We start from the raw sequence: 19,576 nt of genomic DNA on the forward strand, positions 1-19,576 counted from the left end.
ATCTAGCCTTTGAGTTCTTACCTGTATCTGTAGGTGTCACAATCAGAGGTAAATGTAAAACTGGCACAGGACTGAAACTGGAAATAAGAGTAGCATCATGGCGTCACGCCACGACATATTTACCAGGTTGCCATGGCGCTCAGCTCAAATTGAGCACAGTGCAAGAGGTAGGACCCAGGAGGAACCTGTCACTTATAACAGGAGCTTTGTTCTAACTTCACCTCTGCTGTTTACTGTAGCAGAGGCTTCATTAACTGACAGGTGCTATAGTTTATCCACCAGACCTGCACTTACATTCTCAGACACACAGTTTGTAGTGATTGTAGGGTGGAAACAGAACTGGACAAATAGGTGTTTGGGACTGTGTGTGGTATGTGTGAATAAATTAACACGGCGTGTTTAATACCAGGTACAGCTTTGCAGCAAAGCAAGGTGTTTATGTGAGGTACATACAGACAAAGCCAGTTGAGCTGCATAAGTGGCATTCTGTTCTGTTTCCTAAAATAAGAGACTGTGATTCAGGAAGTTTACAGATCCAACATTCAAGGCACCTGTATACAATATAGAATCCTCGATAGAGAACAGTCACACTACAAATCACAGTCCTGTGTAGCCATTTCACATGATCTGGGCATTAAAGTCACTCAGGTTTTCATAAAAGTGGTTACAGCTAACAGGGTTGAAAATATGCATGGTGGACAGTCTTCTTCAGAACTTGTGTGCCTTACATTGTAAAGCAATATAAGGCTGGTGTTAAGTGACAAAAAACACATGCAGGACTTGACAGTTATCTTCTACTAAAGCCAGCATAAGCCATGTAAAATGAAAGATTTCACAGGGTTTCTTCCTCACTCACCAACTGGGGTGTGACTCAGCAGTGAACTTGTCACTAGCTGTAGTAGAATAGTTGTCTCCTTTTAATGTGGTACCTTCTGACCACAAGGCTGTCACAATCATGAAATGTTAGCTGACGATTAGTTGCCAACTAATAATTGTGTAAGCGTGAAAAAGTTAAAGCAATCTGTGTCAACAGAAAAGGAATACAATGTTCAGAAGTATCTTTTCATTAGTGTGTAATCATCTGGAAATAAGTAGAGTTGTTTTTGTTGCCTTGTTGGCATGTTCTACTGCCATGTTCTAGTTTAGCCCAGAAGAGACAAATCTAACACTGGTTCACCAGTTCTCCTACACGCTTGGAAAGAGAGAGTAGAGCAGATATTCACTTGGTTGCAATGTGCAACCCTCACCCCTGTATTCCACAAAATCCTACACACCGGACCTGTAAAGGTCTTTTTCAAGTCACATAAAATCTGGGGTTCACATAGCCATGAACAAATAAAGGTCCGTCCCAAACATAGAGCAGGATAAAAAACAAGTTTGGACAAACTCCTGGTGCCTGGTGTATGTGTATGCCAACTATGCATAATGTGCATTTCCATTGCTTTCATTCAATAAATTTAGGAATGTAATTGTTATTTTCAACAATTTGTTGTTCTGGATTTGTCATCATAAGTGTTATTGTCCGATTTCAGTCACTGCAGGTGTATGTGTGTTAATGTCTCAGCAGAACTGTAGTAGTAATGTAAAAGATCCACAAGATGGCAGTAGTTGTGAAGTACCATGATGGAATCTTACCAATTGTACAGATTTTTCACAATAAAAGCCTTGTTAAGAAATGATGGGACTCTGTCCACTGAAATGCTAGAGGGTTTTTAAGTGGGGCTAGGAAGTGTTAACAGCAAAATGCAGCAACAAACATTTAACAGTTAACAGAGTTGATAATGAAATTTGACCAAATGTACTTTTAAGAGAGGGAGTTAGAAATAAAGGCCTGTCCCTAATACAATCCACCTTCAAACACATTTGTCAAATAAAGACTGATGACAGATGAGCCGCTTGCTACAAATATGTTGCACAAGAACTTTGTTTTAGAACCTGAAAAGAAGCAGCAGATGATCTCCAGCATAACTTTCCCAGAGCTGTCAAATGCACTGCTGCACCCACAGGGGAGACTTTGGTATATATCAAGAGACCTGTTATTGGCACGCGACTGTCATCATCTTTCTTCAGACAGCAAGAAAGTGGTTCTTATATGTGCTGAAACAAAAGAACCTGACCAATAGCAGTAATCCCTAGACAGCCAGCCTCTTTTTTGTTTGTTTGTTTGGCACAGACAACCATGGCTGGAGGCATTACGTTTCCAGGTTGTCCATCCATCTGTTTGTCTGTTGTCCCATTTTCAAGAACGCAATATCTTAAGAACACCTTGAGGGAATTTCATTACATGAGAAACAAATGTCCACTTATGACTCAATTATGAAGTGATTAGATTTTGGTGGTCAAAGGCCACTGTGACCTCTGAACATGTTTTTGGCCATAACTCAAGAATTCACTTTCACTTTCACTAATTCTAAAAAAAAAAAAAATCATACAAATGTCTAATAGGATAAAATGATCATGTGATGACATTTTAGATCCAAAAGCTCACAGGTTAACTTCAGTGTGACATCATAAAGTTCTGCAGAAACACTTTTCTGGTCATTATTCAACGCCGTAATTTGGGGAAAGAAAGGGAGATTGTGGCCACATTTCACATTTGGTCGGATACTGAATTGGTGAGCCTAATGTTGAGTGCCCAAACTGAAACTGTGGCAATATTGTTAATGTCAGGGAAATTGGATTTGAGTCTTAATGGCGCAGTGACATACAACTCCCCAGGCCTCTGCTTGTTTTTCCCCCTGTTCACTGAAACTTATGCATTGAATTTTAGAGCCATCACAGTTGCTCTCCAGAGCAGCTTAGTACTCTGACAGTTTGTAACAAGACTTTGTCATGTTCATGCCATGAATCAGTGTGCAGTTTACACAAACTGTTACACAGCTATGGCTATGAGTCAGCAATGCACTTCGTCTGATGTACCACTCAGTGTAACACAGTGACATGTATATCTTGTTAATTGAGAGATTTGATGGCAGTGCCGGAGGCAGCGAGAGGTTTGTGGCTTAACAAAAGGACATTGTTTAAAGTTCACTGTGTCCAGGTCTTCTTTTTATTAGTATTTAATTTCTTTTAACTCCTATAGTCTGTCTAGCTCTGACTGTTTCTCTTTCTGTTTATTTCGGTGTGTTTCTCTTCATGTCTTATAAACATGATCACTCTGTGATCTAACAGCATTGCAAATAATTGATTGGAAACCTGTGTGAGTTGTAATAACTGGGGCTGTGAGGAACCTGAAAGAGGAAATGGCAGCAATAGTTAACATGCCTGAGCCATGACACAGACCAGCTGCATGCCGTTTGAGTGGCTGAATGACTCCATATGTTGCTCTGTGTGCCACACAGAGACCTGCACTGACTTTTTAGTAGCTCTGTTAAAAAGTTAAGGTGTTGGTGCACTGGCCTCACCCAGGGTCAACAAGCCATTCTTCTTCACACAGAGAGTTCTGTCAGGTTATAATGGTGTAGTGCAGGTCTAGCTTAACTGTGGCGAAAATTAGCCACAGTTAAGCATTACGATATTTGAAGTCACATGATGTCAAATTCAGACAGAGGGCCAGAGGTGAATACTGCAATGGAGATGATGGAAAGTTCTCGCAGGGCTAGTTTAGATGAAATTATGAGAGAAAGCTACAAACATAAAATCAGAACACATGTTGGATGTGACCCTTATATTATGAAGAGGAGCGGCTGAACTGAAAGATTTGCTGTTATTGAGGCCGCAGATATAAGAACAACCTGCTCGTTCAGATGTCATTCTACTTTAGAAAACAAATGAAAACAGACAAAAGCATGGAGGTCTTGGACCTTGGTACCAAAGTGCTACTGGATGACTGTCGTTTTGTTTTTGCTAGGGTGCGTAGGTTTTTTCATCTTGTGCATTAACCAATCAGCAATCTTTCAGCACCATGACGCTGAACATTGTTTACGTTACGGTTGTTTGCTAGGTTAACCGCTTGCAAAGGTACAGTGAAACGCCACAAAGACATGGATCGTCGCGAAACAAGATAGGGTACCTGTCTTATGTGAAACCGTTAAGACTGATTTAACAAGTGTTTGTCATGTTGCTTGTAGCTATTGCTTTAAATGTATCGCCATAGACAATCACTAACATTATTTATTACTATATTATTATTATTACATTATTTCCACCATTAGCTAACTCGGATCCTCCTGACCGCAGGCAGTTAACAAGCCGTTTTTTTCCAGCATTTTTTGTCAATCTCTTGCATTTTTCAATCTTATGAACAACAACATTTGGAACTCAATAAAAGCTCCCTGTGGTTTCTTGGCTTGATTAATCTGAGCAACCGTAAACGACGCAAAACTTAGGCATTTTGAGCATATGTTTTAGTGCTTCCTGTGCTGAAAATCACTTCTGGCTCTCCATCTGCAGTTCGCAGCACAGCAAAAGAGCGATGTGACTCAACCTATTAACAAATTTTGATAATCCTTTAATCATTTTGATCATTCATCAAGCTACAATTTCAATCATTCACAGGCTCCAGCTCATCAAAAGCGAAGGTCTTCTCTCATTTAAATTTACTGGTTTTGTCTAGGAAGTAGAAGGTAACATGACATTTAGGTCTGTCAGAAATCCATTTTTTCCTCCAATCCATATATTCAGATATCACTATGATTTTGTTAAGGCCAGTCATTTGGTATGAGCTGCATTGAACAGTAGTTTGACATAAGCCTGAGTCACTCTTGAAAGAAGCATCAGCTAATCTAGAAGATGTGACTGATGTCTTTTGTTGGTCGTTAAGATGGAAGAAGACAGAAATCCCAATTTTTAGTTTATCTTGAAATTCCTTCATAAGCAGAGGCTAGGTCAAAATAATAACCCCATCTTCCTGTCCCTGCTACTGCAAGAAACTCAGGTCCTGTCACTGCCCTCCCCCGGCACAGTATTGTCGTAGCTGAGAGTTCTCACGCACTGTCCAATAAGGCTGAACAGCATTTCAGCACCCTGTGTTATCAGGCTCTTCTGGTTTTGAGCAGATTTTCATTTCCTTCAGATGCCAGACAACTTGAGGAATGTTGAAAAGTTACACTTTTTCGAGAGGCTCCATCTTTGACACAGACCATTTGACTCTAGTATTGACTACTGCCAGTCAAGCTAAAACAGCACATGCACACACACTGTCTCTCTCTCTAAATAAAGATGAATATGCTCTTTGTATTCAAGCTGTGAATAGCAGGTATTGAAGCTAAAAAGAAAATATTCAAAATCTGCTTAGTTGTAGGCATGTTGCTTCAGTGACAGACACTAGGACACAAAGAATGTAGACTATGGGAACAATGCAACACAATTAATCATCAAGTTATGTTGAAATATGAATGACAGTGTGACAGTTGTGGAAAAAGGTGAGACATTAAAGGGGAGGTAACTAATCTCATGAACACTACCATCTGAGAAAATGTAGCCCACCTGCTAATAATTTAAAAAAAAAATGACTGAATGTAATGTTGAAGGAGTCCTTGTAATGACAGACCTACAGAGAATGATCAACTCTGCCGTTCTACTCAGCTTTACTAAGCTTTTTTTGCCTTCTTCAACACATTTGTTTTGGTTTTACGGCCTTCAGGTTTACTGTTTAGGTTCACTCTCAGTGCTCTCATCAACATCATTTCAGGTAACTGCAGGTTGCTCTTTTCAGTGAAAGAGCTCTGATGATCCCACTATACACCTGCCCAGCACCAAACAACAGACAGACACAGTTCACAACTGCTGGTGAAGAGACAGATATGTGTCTAGAGTTGGTGGAGATCCAATTAGAGCTAATGTCAATGTTCTGTCAGTGTTTACAGCTTTATCCCCTGCCCCCAAGTGGCCAAAAAAAATCCATTAATGCAAGTTTAAGGAAATTTAAGTTTAAGCACACATTGTGAATTGACTGTAATCCACAATTCAACATTGTTTTTGTTTCAAGACTTTTGTCTAAATCAGAAAAAAATGCAGAAATATTGGCTCTGGCATTTGCCTGCAACACTGTATTATTCTGGCTCTAGCTTGCATCTCTACGTTCCTCTTCCTTTTTTTTACTAGGAGTTTGTTTTTCCATCGTAATATCACAGTTGACTGTTGACATCACAGCATTATTTCTTATTCACTTTATTTAATGGCTGCTTATTCATTTTCACTTTTTTGGCTACTTCCATGCTTTTTTTCTGCCAGATCAATAGTGTGTTTAAATGCTACCTGCTAACAAATCTTCCCATCCTAGGTTTGTCAGAGGAGAATAAAGTCCAAACACCAGCCTTTACTGATGCAGTACGACTCTACCGCCAAGCTCAAGGGCACTATGGCACCTGGGAGATGATGTGTGGTGTACCATCACAGGTGAGCATGGCAGTACTAACGTCTATCACTGTCCTCTTGTCTCTTGAGCTCTGCCTTTTCTTCTCATGCTGGAATTACATCATTTAATGTATCATTGCTAAAATATTGTAGAAGGTAAAGCAGAAATCTGCCTCCTGACCTGCTTCATGTGAACCTGGGCATTAATCAGGTTATATCAGCACACGTAAACACATTCTCCAAATTCCTGCCTTAACCTGATTACTCTCAGTAGCCTGATTTTTTTGTGTGCATTCAAACATGAAGAGACTATTTACTGTCTGCTAAATGTTTTCACTTAAGACCTTTTCATTCATTTAATGCACTTAAAGGTCATCTCTTTAAATAGTCAATAGTTTAAAGGTCAAACACCTAAGTATTTAGTGGCTACTGGCTGGTATGAATTTCCCACCCTAAAATTCCTTTCCCACGGTTAGTCAAGTGACTTTTGAGTGTTTTCCAGTCATTCACTGTGGTCAAATAGCTTCTTTTTATGAGTCAGCATGTGATGTAATGAATGTTTTTATGAGCACATAATCAGAAAATCATCAATTGGCCAGATGTGGATACATGTGGTTACGCCACAGTCAGGCAATACATTGAAATTGTAATATAGTCAATATGTGAACATATTGAAATATTTTTCTGAGTCCATAAGGCTGTGATACAGTTCAGCCATAGGATAGTGTTGTTACTTAATGAAATCTGTGGTCAACACATTCACATTACAAATTGTTTTAGAATTGGGTTCTAAGTTTCCAGTATCCCTGTATTATATGACTATGCATATGGTGGTATTGAGGTATTTATTTTAACCACCTACCCCACCCCTAGTACATATCATGTTTTCAACCATGGGAAGTGGCTCATCCAGCACAATAACTTACACAAAACTGTTTCTTTTAGGAGAGAGTTGAAGTTCAGGCTATTTATTTTTTCTGATATCCAATCCAGTGCTTTCAGCGCTAGTATCAAGTTTAGATGAAGCATGGGATTGGATCCACTGTGGTCAATGTCCGTCTGACCATATAGAGGTCTGTACATGTCAGAAGGCAGCAGTTAGCTGTTAGAAAGAAAGCCCACACTTTCAACTTGAAGTGATGCTACTCTTTCCCAAAAGTCTCTGAGGTAAAATCAAGTGCTGTCTCCACTTTTCTTTTAGAGCTGCCAAAGGACAGTCTTGTAATTGGCCAATGCATATTACCTCTGTTTATGTAGTTTTTGAAAGAATCAGCAGGAGTACAAGTTAAAAATTCTAGATTTTCATTAATTAAAAGGGGCTTTCTGCATGCTGCACATGAAATATGCATATATACCTTTATTTATATAGTACTTCACAAAAACATATTTAGCAAAACCTGTGTAGGTTGTCATATTGCGCAATAGTTTTACAGGGCACTCCACCACCATAACCAAAACGTACACATAAAAACTTTATGGGGGAACTGTGCCAATGTAACACCTCAAAGTCTGTCTCCAGGTGTTGTGGAGTACTACTGCATTTGTGAAAAAAAGTTGTATGAAACTTTTTATGGCTCCAGAGGGAGGCGTGCAGAGTCTGCTAAACTGCCTCAGTGATTCCGTTTGAGTCCATGTCAGTTGAGACTGAAGACAACAAGTTTGAAATGAAAAAAATGGGGTGTGGAGCTGGTAAGAACTGAGCCTGCCAGACTTCTGAAGCCCACTCCTCATTTCTGCTGCAGGCTAGAACCTCAAGGTTATATTAGCTGCTATTAGCATAACACACATGAATCCCCAGACCAAACTCTTGGCAGATGAGTTGCATTGTGGGTGACTACGTGCCAGGTTTTGACGAGGAAGAGGAATGCATGGAATATAACAGATGTGTCTGGTTCTGCTGCATTTGAATTCATTATTTTTTGGGAGAAGTAGCATTAGACTGAAGCTTAGAAAGAGGTCAGAGATAAACTCATCTATGAGCCATGGTGCTCCAGCTACTGACTGGAAAAATCCAGTCTGGTTATATGTAGTTGATTGTCCATGTGTGCTGAGTGAGACGATTGTGTTGTGTGTCTTGTTATCCTTGTAGATCATCTCTAACCTTGTGATGGAGGGCCTCCTCCCTGTGCTGAGGGAGCTTATCTCCCCCCGTCTCAAAGGCAAACTACAGGAGAGGCAGAGGAACTGGATGCTGGTGAGAAACCACTCCACACACATTCCATTAATGTGTATTTTTAATTCAAACCCTCAGCAGCTGATGCTTTATATTTCAAATTGTTACTCATGTTGATGCCAAAAAATATGAAATTATGAATCCTGTTAGATTAAATTACCAATGTATTTTTAGTCTTCATGGGAGATTTAGGTCACTGGACAGAAAGTAATACTATTCATAATAGTGAAAAACAGTCATGCATACATGTGTGTTCAGCTGTATGCTTTTAATCAAATAACTGGGTCATCACTGATATAAGAGAACATCACCGATATGCTGATGCCTAATATTGAATTTTGCCCACCAGTGGTGGTACCAGTTGTTCTTTCTGCCACGTTGTGGCCTGCAGAGACAGCAGGGATGATGGATATAATGTCCCTCTGAAAACATAAAGTCCAAGTCGTGCAGAGGTCTAAGTGTGGTTCATTTAACCTGAGCAGCTGAGAAGAACAGGAGGTTCTACCTTCAAACGTGTGTTTCCTGTGTGTGTAGATTAGTGATGCAGTGTACAGCCTGGTGCAGGGCCAGTGCCAGGCCCAGTATGAGGCGGTGTTGCAGAAGTGTGAGTCGGCCCGCTCGTCTCTAGAAGCCTCCATACGAACAGACATGGACCAGATCATCACCTCCAAGGAGCACGTCACCAACAAGATCAAAGGTTAGCAAGAGAGCGGCCATGATTATCTACAGAAATACTGTCATTTGCCGACCCTTTTCTTCAGTCCCTCTTTTATCATTTTTTTTTAACCATTCTATGATGGTCTGAGGAAGCACATGGAGGGTGCCATCATAGTGATAACACATTAGTTCAGAATTTAATGTCACAACAAGGACATTTTATTAATTGAGTTTTACATTGAGTTCATTGCTTAAATGAATTAGCCAATTTACACTTGCATCTTTAAATGGATCATATTATTAAATACAGTTAGAAATTTAAAAAAAGATTCCAGTGGCACTCTTCAGACTCCATAGAGTGGCTTACATTTTGATAAGCCTTTCATGAAGAACTGTGCATACTGCTGCATACTGATATTTTCCTGTTCCGCTATGTTCTTGTAAAAAATATCTTCTGAGAACATACTGCATCAATTAGTTATCTCCTATCATTTTGGGATACCACTGCAAATTCTAGCAAATAATGCCTGTGCTGCAGAAGGCTCATCTACTGGTAAACACTCAGTGGAGGAACATTTGCACACAGACTTCTCTTACAATTGCCTGTGAGCCATTGAGCCTACATTTTCTACATTTGTGCAAGTGTTTACTAGTAGTCTGACAGCTTCCCATCATTGTGGAGACAAGTCAGCCAATCAGCATTCTTCACACTGTTTATGCATGGAGGGAAATTTCGGCTGCTTCTGTGTTGCAATGACAGTGTGGAAGGATTCCATGAGACTAGTAAACAGTAGCAGCAGAATGAGAAGATAAAGGAAATACCATTTAAGTTACATCAAAGCCAAGAGAGGGATTTGCCACCAAATACAGCACTGCAACACATAAACTAAAAGTGCTATTTTCAAATTGTATAATAATATCTGATGTATAATCTGACCTATACGATTTATATTTTGTAATATTATGGTCCATACTTGAAATCATAGTGTTCTCCAGTCAAGAGCTAAATTACCACATATGTAATGTGGCTGCGGTGCATTTTATATGCCATTTTACTGCTTATGTATTCAACATTTCATTTGGAAGTCTTCCTCAGTTGTCTTGCCTTAAGTACCAGCATTTTCAAAGTGACTCAACAATGACAGAGAATTGCCTGAAACGATGACCTTACATGTTTATCTACATCTCCCCTTTCTTGTGTTCCTCCCCACAGAGGTGGTTCTCCACAAGGCCGAGAAGCTGCTGAAGGTGAGCATCCAGCCCTACATCAGTTCCATCCTGGACGCCCTGATGGAGCCGACCAGTCGCGGCTTCTCTGAGGTCCGTGACGTGTTCTTCAGAGAGCTGGTTGACATGAGCAAGAACACCCTGAATGAGGGCACCAAGGAGGCCGTGGCACAGGTGAGGAGGTTACAGGAGGAGGCTACGGATAAGCTGTAATTATGAAATCAAAACCATTCAATAGTCCAGAATGGTTTGTGAAACAGAAGTAGAATAAACAAAATATACTTTGTACGAATAACCCACCCACCCACCATCTCTGCCCCCTCTCCTCAGCACATGGAAAAGATCTCCATGCTGGCCTTTCATCCAGTGAAGATGCAGATCTGTTATGAGAAGGTGGAGCAGCTGAGTCTGGAGGGTCTGCAGCAGAGGTTTGATGTCTCCAGCCCCTCAGTGTTCGTCCAGAGGGCCCAGATTCTCATGAGAGAGGTGAGGCGCTAACACTGCAACTCCCTACCTCACTTTGCTTCTATGACTGGGTTTAGTCTAGTTTACAGTAAAGGGTTATAAAGTGGAAACTGTGTATGTCTACATTTACAGTTTCTAGTATTAAAACATTTATTATTATTTTATTTACATACTTTTGTCCATCATTTCAATCAGTTATGATAACATGTTCTCACCAAGTTAATAGCTGAGATTGGCTGAACTCCTTCTCTGAACAGCGATAGTCTAATAATACCTGAGCAATAGTAACAGCACAGAAATCCTAAAGCGTCAGGTTTCTACACATGCTACAACGGTGCATGGGACAGTAGTAAGAGTAAACTCTGTCGTGTTTAATCACCCAGAGAATCCTGGAGGCTAGTCACCATCATATCAGAGTGCAGGGTGTGACTTAAGTGGTTCTGTCCTGCTCTGTATTAGTTTAGTAAGTTTACCTGAAATTACACAGTCAGCTGTTTGTCTCACAAACTCACATCTCACATCCTGAAATTATTTTCTCATGGAAGAATGAAACACATGAAAACACAAACAGTAAAACAGACATCTATGTATTCATGGGTTGTAAACTGGTGAGGCGGTTGACCTTTTAACCGGGACCTGTCATTACAGAATTACCATAATATCATGTATGTAGCAATGAAATGTACATGCAGGTTTCTCTATTTCATATGACACTGCTAGAAACATTAAAGGTCAGCTGGAGGCCAAATTCACAGCCTACTTACCTGCTGTTGTTGGCTTTACTAAGAACTTCAAAAGTAAATCTGTCCCCCTTATCATATGTGCTGTGTGAGGACAGAGAGCTAAACAAACAGTCACAACAGGGGACAGGGCCAAGTTTTGGTAAAACTGGAGTTATCCTGTTATACTCTGATCTGTTATACACTTTCACCTCGCAGATTTCACCAAGATATTCCCATTTAATATCTGCATGTATCTGCTTCTGCTGCGGGGCCTTTGAGCAAGCCAGTTAACCCAACTGCTCAGAAGCCACCTGTCTGACTGTGTGAATGTGGTGCAGAGTAAATGTCTGTTAAGCTCCTCTAAGCCATTCCAATAAGACAAAACAGGAATTGAGTTTCATTTTGCAACAATCTGAGATGTGAACCAATGCCAGAGGCTGCCCTCCGGGCAGTCTTGGGGTGTGTGTCACCACTGTTTTGACTGCAGTTCTTCAGAATCAGAGTGTTCTTGTCTGTTGTGGCTGGTCTAAACACTTGCTGATTTGTACGCGTACAGTCATTATTCACTGCCAAACATGACTATTCATAGTGTTTTTCTTCTCTTGTTTAGTCAAGTTTATTTGTCACTCAACAGTTTTCAGTGGAACTGTTCTGCCAAAGAAATAGTCCCTTTTCGTGTTCAGTGGATTATAACTAATAACACTGTTTCTGGAAAGTGTTGATGTTTTGTTGTTTTTGTGTTTCAATGCTGAGATACTACAAACTAAATTCCTTTGACCACCATTGTGTTGGGGTCAGTGCAGACAAATGCAACCACGGTCTACATGGACAGATACCACTGAAGTGTTTTTTGTTTTTTTTTTTTGGTGATTTAGTTGAACCAACCCTTTAAAAAAGGTTTTACTGTCTTGGCCTGAGAAAAGCCTTTTTTTTTCATACATTTTTTTGTAGTATTATTTTGTTTCTTGTGCAGATACAAGTAAAATCGGGATGTTGAGACAGTGAAGAATAAGACAGTCCACAAGAATCAAAAGACATGCAAACCAACCCCCCAGTGATTCTTCTTCTGTAAAGCCCAGGGCCTTGAAATAATTGCATTAATCTCCCATGTGTCCAGACTTGCACAAGAACTCAGTCTCAGGGAAGAGATCCAAGAGGCAGGCATTCTTTCATTCAGACCCCCCCATGGAGAAATCACTTATCATGACCTCCTCAGTGGGGTTCGGGGGCCAGTGAGGGTGGGGGTGGCTACACTTTAACTCAAGGTCCTTCAGAGTTCAAGTAGTGATTAAAAACTGCAGTACATATATTCAAGCTGTAAAGCCTGTGCTTAAGTTCTACGTTGTACACTTTAACGTACTCATGGCCGTGTTATTCTGACATGAAACAGTGTTGTAATTGTGCTGAACAGATGCTACTTTCAAATTCTGTCAGAAATTGTATCTTTACAGCTAGATTATTCAGACATGCATGATCTAATATGATTACAGTACCAGAGGTAATTTAATTGCCCTCTTTAAGTTAGTACCAAAAGGTTCCACTATTGAAGAATTCTCACCACAAGAAGCATGTTATGTTCTGGATTTCTGGTTTCGTGGAATCAGGATCTTACAGAGAACTTGGTGATTCAGCAGCAGATGACTGTGGTTGACCAATGCGTGGATCAAATCCTAGAGATAATGAAGTCAATATTTGAGTTTTGTTTCTGTTATTATCAAACGTGGTGATGCTGCAGAAGTTTGGTGGATTTGAACACATTTACAGTCCTTGTGTGAACTCAAAAAGAACATGTTCACAGTCTCCTGCTCTAACAGACATGCCTCCTACTCACTGTGTGGTCTAACGATCTTTGAACTTCTTTGAGTCCAACTCTAATGAGGGCGTTTTTTCAGAATCTATGTGTTTGAAGTACTGTATGCTGGTGTATCTTGGAACAGAAGAAGAATTTCCAGTGATGTGAGATAATTTCATTCGTCTCCAAGTCATTTGATTCTCGAAACATGGGACGGTGACGCTGTAGCTTCCTTTTGCTCAGAGTTTGTGGAGGGGTTGGACACAGTTCAGTTTTTGCCAACAGCTGCAAACACAGTAGGACTGTAGGAACATGAGCGCCCCCCAGTGGTGATTCTGTAGCTCAGGAGAACAGTGAATGAAGCAGAAGTTTGAGTACAGGTTGCACATCGTGGGACAGAGACAGCCGGACTGGGGCAGTCTATTATTATATTTTAAACTTTGAATGCATGAATATTTCACCAGACATTCTCACAAACACCAGTCAGTTAATAACCAGTTAGGTTACACAGTTTGAGCTACGAACTATAATATTACTTATATATGATAAAACTTACTGATGTATTTTAACACTGTCTCAATAACACGTTTGCATCCTTCTGTATGTCCACAGCAAATGGACAATGCAGTGTATACGTTTGAGCAGATCCTTCACCAGAGTCTGGAGTCTCAGGGTACAGAGGAGCTCTGTAAGACCATCCAGCGCTGCCAGGACAGAGTCATTAAGGTAAGACCCTCACACACACACAAGCACACACACACACACACACACACACACACAGCAGACTCGTAGATCATCACTCTAAACCCCAAAAACACGTGGGAAGGGAGCAGGAAGATTTCATTTGACAATACAATTGAAATTAAAATGAAATCACTTCTTATTTGCTGTACAGTGCTCTATATTTATCCTCTGCAATTTTATTTGAATGTCTCAATTCTGTGTATTTTTTTTCCACTATGTTGTTCCCTCAAAAATGTCCAATTAAAAGTCCTGCAGTTTATTGTCACATACGAAATGGAAAAGCAGAAAATTGTCACAGCTGAGGAGCTGGAACTAACAAATGTTTGATATTTTGGATTGCTAAGGAACTTAAGCAATTAATAGATTATTAAAATAGTTGCCCAGTTGCCTGTTTTTCTGGTGATCACCTAATTGATTGATTGATTGACTCACTATTTTAGCTCTGATTAGTAGATTGTTCATTCTGATGCATGAATGCACATGTAGCATTTTACTGCTGTAGTTGGTTGAGGTGGAGCCAGTGATGGACTGGGGTCTATCATTTATATAAAATTCTTTTTTTATTTTGTTTCATCAGCCTATCACATCTGTCTGCCTGTTGCGTATGTCGGATCACTCCATGTCTGTGGCTGTCTGCATTGTACACTATTAAGAAAAAACTACAACAGCCTTAATTCATTAGGCAACAGACTTTTAATAATAAAAAAAAAATGCTTGGCAATCACTGCTGTAAATGATGGAGAGCCAGAACAGAAGAGCAGCACCAAAATAACATTTCACAACAATCAGTGTTTGAGGTTTTATTAGGGCAAATTAATCAAAACTCAGCTTTAGTCTAATTTTTCAGACAAACAGGACACGATTTGGGATTCAGGACACCTGCTTGTAATTTGGGACGTCTGGAAACCTTCTCCTGGTGGTCCAAAGCTGCCATGCAAGCGGTGTGAACAACAACACTCCATGTGCTGTGAGCTCCCACTCTGATCTGGACTGAGTCCGCTAGCTGCACAGCTACAGTTAATATCAGTTAGCAGTTACTTTAGCAACAAGTAGAGCGATCTGTCCATCAGGAGAAGTGAGTCAGAGCAGCCGGAGGACATGAGAGGGAAAACCAGCAAATGTTTTCTCCAGAAAACAAAGTCAAAGTCAGTGACTTACAGTAGATGGTGGAGTGTAACGTTGTGCCATAAAGCATGACACAGTGCTCACACTGTCCGGGGTGCAGAGTGGGAATGAGAGACCCCATCCTCACTATCACAAGTCTTGAAATGCTTTTTCTTGATTTTTCTTTTTTCATTGTTTCTTGTTTTCAGAAATTTGACTATGACAGCAGCACAGTGAGGAAGCGCTTCTTTCGCGAGGCTCTCCTCCAGATCTTCATCCCCTACATGCTGAAGCAGCTCAGCCCTTCCTGTGCCTCGGTGAGTCTCAGAGCGTTCTTCACCAAACACCTGCCACATTGATGGGAATACTGTATATCCATTCATTTGTGTGTCCCAACCTTTGCAAGTCATGAGGTAAATCCACAAAATGGGTTGGCAATTATGTTTAAGTATTTTATGTACTTGTCTACATACAATACTGTCACAGTACTTTTGGGAACTTTCACCGTCACTAAACCATGACTCACTCCATGAGTGAGACAAGTCACATCCTGAAATGCGGATGTTTAGAAAGGAGTAAAGAGATGTTGAATTGAGATGTTGAAAGGTTTTGACTGTTGTTTCATGAACATCAGGAGCTGCCACGCTTCCAGGAGCTCATCTTTGAGGACTTTTCTCGTTTCATCCTGGTGGGGAACATCTTTGAGGAGGTGGTGCTGAACTCTGTCATGAAGGACATCATGATGGGTCAGTGTTCTACACTGTTATTCATCCTCTCTGTTTCTATACAGGCGTTGTTCATTATAGATAAGGATGCGTCTCTGCCAAATGGAGAATCTCACTGTATGAAAAGGATTGTTTGCAGATTGGCTGGAGTGTACCTCCTAAATTGAACTAGGTCATTTGGTGTTAACTACAGTGTAAATGGAAGGAGTACTCATAAATACTGCACACAATAGTTACACAGGTAGTATGATTGTCTTTTTTTCAGTGTTCAACAAAGAACCAGGAAATGGCTCATTTAAATGGCATATTTATTTTAATGAAAATAAATCGTGGTATTACTGTTTATCAGTTTGTTATTTACTATTAGAAAGAAGCTTGTGTTATAACTCGTTTTACCAATATTGGATATTTGCTGATGTTGTATATCAGGATGCATCCAAAACAAATCTTCCTTCTCTCAATGTAGATTGTAATGGAGGTTTTTTCTTTTACTATGAATGAAACACTTAATTTGGCCTCTCCCATCACCAGAAGACAGCAACACTGGCTGCAGTTTATTATTTTATTATTAAATGTATGCATTTCAGTTTTACTGAGTGCTCCTGAGCCCACACAGTACTATCCTTTATACAATCATGTGTTTCACAAAGTGGTGAACCTCTTTGTGAAAGCATATATTGGCAAAATCAATGAAGTTGATGAGGTAAAGAATTAAATATATTGTCTTTGTGCAATTTTGGATTGATTATACATCAAAAAAATGATCACATTTTGTTTATTTTTTACACAGCGTCCCAAATTGTTTGGAATCAGAACTTATGAATGAATAATCCAATTTCATGCTCTGCTTGGAGTATCATTTCCTTATTTACTTAATATTTGATATTTATTCTTTTATGTCGTTGTTGTCACATTTGATATTGTTTAATTACCTTGCTGTCATTTCAGTATTTGTTAAATATTTTGTCTAATTGTCTTTATATGGAATTGGATCCCCCTGAAAACAAGATGGTACATCTCAAAGGAGTATTCCTGAATAAGAATTTCCAATAATATGCAGTTGTTATATCGCTGCAGTAGTTACTGAGTTTATAAGCAAAAGTTCAAACCTTTATGACTGAGACTGAGATCTGATTAATTAGTTTTCTTGATTGCTCATTGTGTCAAAGCGCATTCTAACCTCTACTGTCTGTCTGCAGCTGTGAAGGAGGCAGCAGTCCAGAGGAGGCACAACCTGTACAGGGACAGCATTGTCCTGAGCAACAGCGACCCCAGCCTGCACCTACTGGGAGAAAACCCCTCCATCGACTGGGCCGGGGAGTACGGAGGAGCCCAGGAGGAGGCGGATGGTACAGGGGAGGATGCTGAGGGTGACGCTGAAGGTCAAGGTGGGGAGTCCTATAAGAGGAGGAGGATGAAGCAAGTCGTGTCCATGATTCAGGTGGAAGGCTCACCAGTCCTGCCCGGTGAGTCATGTCTAGAGGTACCCAGCGTCAACGACATCCCAGAGGAGAATGGAGAGGAAGAGGATGAGGAGGAGGACAGGGATGGGCATGAAAACCCAGATGGTAAAGCTTCTCCGGAGCAGAATGGATCTGCAAGTCCCAAAGCATTAGAGAACCCTCGAGACCTGTCAAATGGTTCTGTCTCAAAGGAGGAGGAAGCCAAAGCAGAGGAGCAGGGTAAAGAGGAGGTCCCTTTGAAGGTGGAAACTGCTACACAAAGTGCTCCAGACTCAGAGGAGAAGGGTAGGGAAGAGGACAGCCAGCCGACGATGGAAAAACAACCACTCTGCAACCAGGAGGTGTCAGAGGAGGTGCTGCCACCACCACCTTCTTCTGAGGAAATCCCATCTGCAGCTACAGACGTGGCTCCAGAGAGCCCCCCAGAGGCCACACCTGACTTCCCCCCACCTCCACATGATGACAGCGGCTTCCAGTCTCCCATCAGTGAAGGGGCGGAGGCAGAGCAGGAGGAGGCCTCCAGCACAGTGACCCCACAGCCCACAGAGGAGCACCCTGAGGTGAGGGAGGAGAGCGTTGCTGCAGCACCAGAAGCAGAGACCAAAACCAGTGACTCTGAGAGCAGTGAGCAGTGATGAAATGATTTCCATCTGTTTGACCTAAACTCAATCCTGCCTTTTGTTTGTTTGTTTTGTCTTTGTTTTGTTGTTGTTTTTTTGACAAAGATTAAAAGAGCCTTCGTGCTGCTGTTTTACCCACATCACTTTTCAGCAGCTTCCACTCCAGTTTCAGGCCTCAGAATCATTCAGCAGACCATCTTCTCTGAGCAGGGCTCAGGTGCTGTCGGCATTTTTTAAACATTGTTTTTTCTATATTATTTTCACAACTTTACATCTGACAGACATGTGCACACAGTTCCACGCCTTGTTTTCTTTTCACCTGGTATGAAGGTGGTGTGTTATAAACATGTGACAAGTTGAGGTGCCTTTGGTGAAATGCATGTCAGTTGATTTAGCTCTCAAATCTCTCTTCTTTAACTACTGTGTGGCCGTCAATAAACTTCTGCAATTGGATTTATTTATGACGTTTTGTTGGTGTAAATGCAGTTTGTGCTATTGGAAACTCACTTGTTTATTATTGGACCAAATTGGCCAACAGAAAATACTCTTAAGTCTCTAAGGTGATTTTTTATTTTTTTTTTTCCTGTCTCAAACATTAGAATTCTTTAATTGTACACACTGATGTCTCAAGACTTGACGATTTCTTTTTCTTGCTGGGAATAACACTATTTTATGAGTTCATCCTTTCATAAAGAACGTTTGTGTATATTGTGTATAAATACTTGTATGGACCAGTGAAATACCAAACTGTCATTTTACATAATTTTATATCACTTGATCGGTGCTTCAGCTGATCTCTCCACACCTATTTTATTTATTATTTTCATTCTCTTTTTTGAGCTGTGTACTTTTAGATTTATTTTACTCTTGTGTGATACAAATGACTGTAATTGATAATAAATCATTATTGATTAATTATTATCAGTTTGTCTTGGTCGTGGTCTTTGTAGTTACTGAACGAGGGATTGTTGGTATATCATCTGATATTGTTAACTATAATGGCTGCATTCCATGTAGCTGTACCAGTGCAGAGGTTATGGTGTGGTGTGTATGCTGGTTCAGTGGTTTGGGCTGAAGTGGTACCTAAATGGAATGGAAATAGCAAAGTTACTTACACATGTCCAAATGTCTACCATGATTCCATTCTGGTAAATTTAATAAACATATCTCTTGCTGTCTGAAACAGTAAACTGAGTATCAATCATCATGTGTTTTCACTGATATTTTTCTTTTAAACATGTCAGTAATGTGTCTTCATAGGTAACTATACTGATCCTAAATTATGTTTTGGAAGAATGCTAACAGAAGCGCATATAAATATGATTTTTTTAAGTAATGATTATCAGTGTGTCTCTGTGTACAGATTTATTCTGCATGTTGTAGAAGTTTTAAGTAAACAACTGGGAGCTTTTACCTGTAAACACAACCTGAGCAGTTCTGTGCCAAATAAGAAAACGAAAAAATCTGTGAAAATATGGTCACGTTTTTGTGCCATTTCAGACCCGAGCATTCTTGTAGTAAAAAAAACTTCTTTATTCTTCCATTTTTTTTAAATTTTTTTTTTATGCAGTGTGTGAATCTTAATTA

The 19,576-nt window shown here is 40.2% G+C and overlaps 1 protein-coding gene across 1 annotated transcript in view; it reads left to right on the plus strand.

Annotated features, from left to right (window-relative positions):
• niban2b (niban apoptosis regulator 2b) overlaps window positions 1-18,847 on the plus strand; it is a 36,985-nt gene extending 18,138 nt beyond the window's left edge. The window contains exons 6-14 of the mRNA XM_076729888.1: window positions 6,224-6,339; window positions 8,387-8,491; window positions 9,005-9,167; window positions 10,341-10,528; window positions 10,685-10,840; window positions 13,946-14,059; window positions 15,391-15,498; window positions 15,816-15,927; window positions 17,106-18,847. Coding sequence (XP_076586003.1) covers window positions 6,224-6,339; window positions 8,387-8,491; window positions 9,005-9,167; window positions 10,341-10,528; window positions 10,685-10,840; window positions 13,946-14,059; window positions 15,391-15,498; window positions 15,816-15,927; window positions 17,106-18,004 — 1,961 coding nt within the window. The 3' untranslated portion in view covers window positions 18,005-18,847. The remainder of the gene's footprint in view (window positions 1-6,223; window positions 6,340-8,386; window positions 8,492-9,004; window positions 9,168-10,340; window positions 10,529-10,684; window positions 10,841-13,945; window positions 14,060-15,390; window positions 15,499-15,815; window positions 15,928-17,105) is intronic.
• Window positions 18,848-19,576: the final 729 nt, after the last annotated feature.

Source organism: Chaetodon auriga, chromosome 5 (assembly GCF_051107435.1).
Source record: "Chaetodon auriga isolate fChaAug3 chromosome 5, fChaAug3.hap1, whole genome shotgun sequence".
Taxonomy (NCBI): domain Eukaryota; kingdom Metazoa; phylum Chordata; class Actinopteri; order Chaetodontiformes; family Chaetodontidae; genus Chaetodon; species Chaetodon auriga.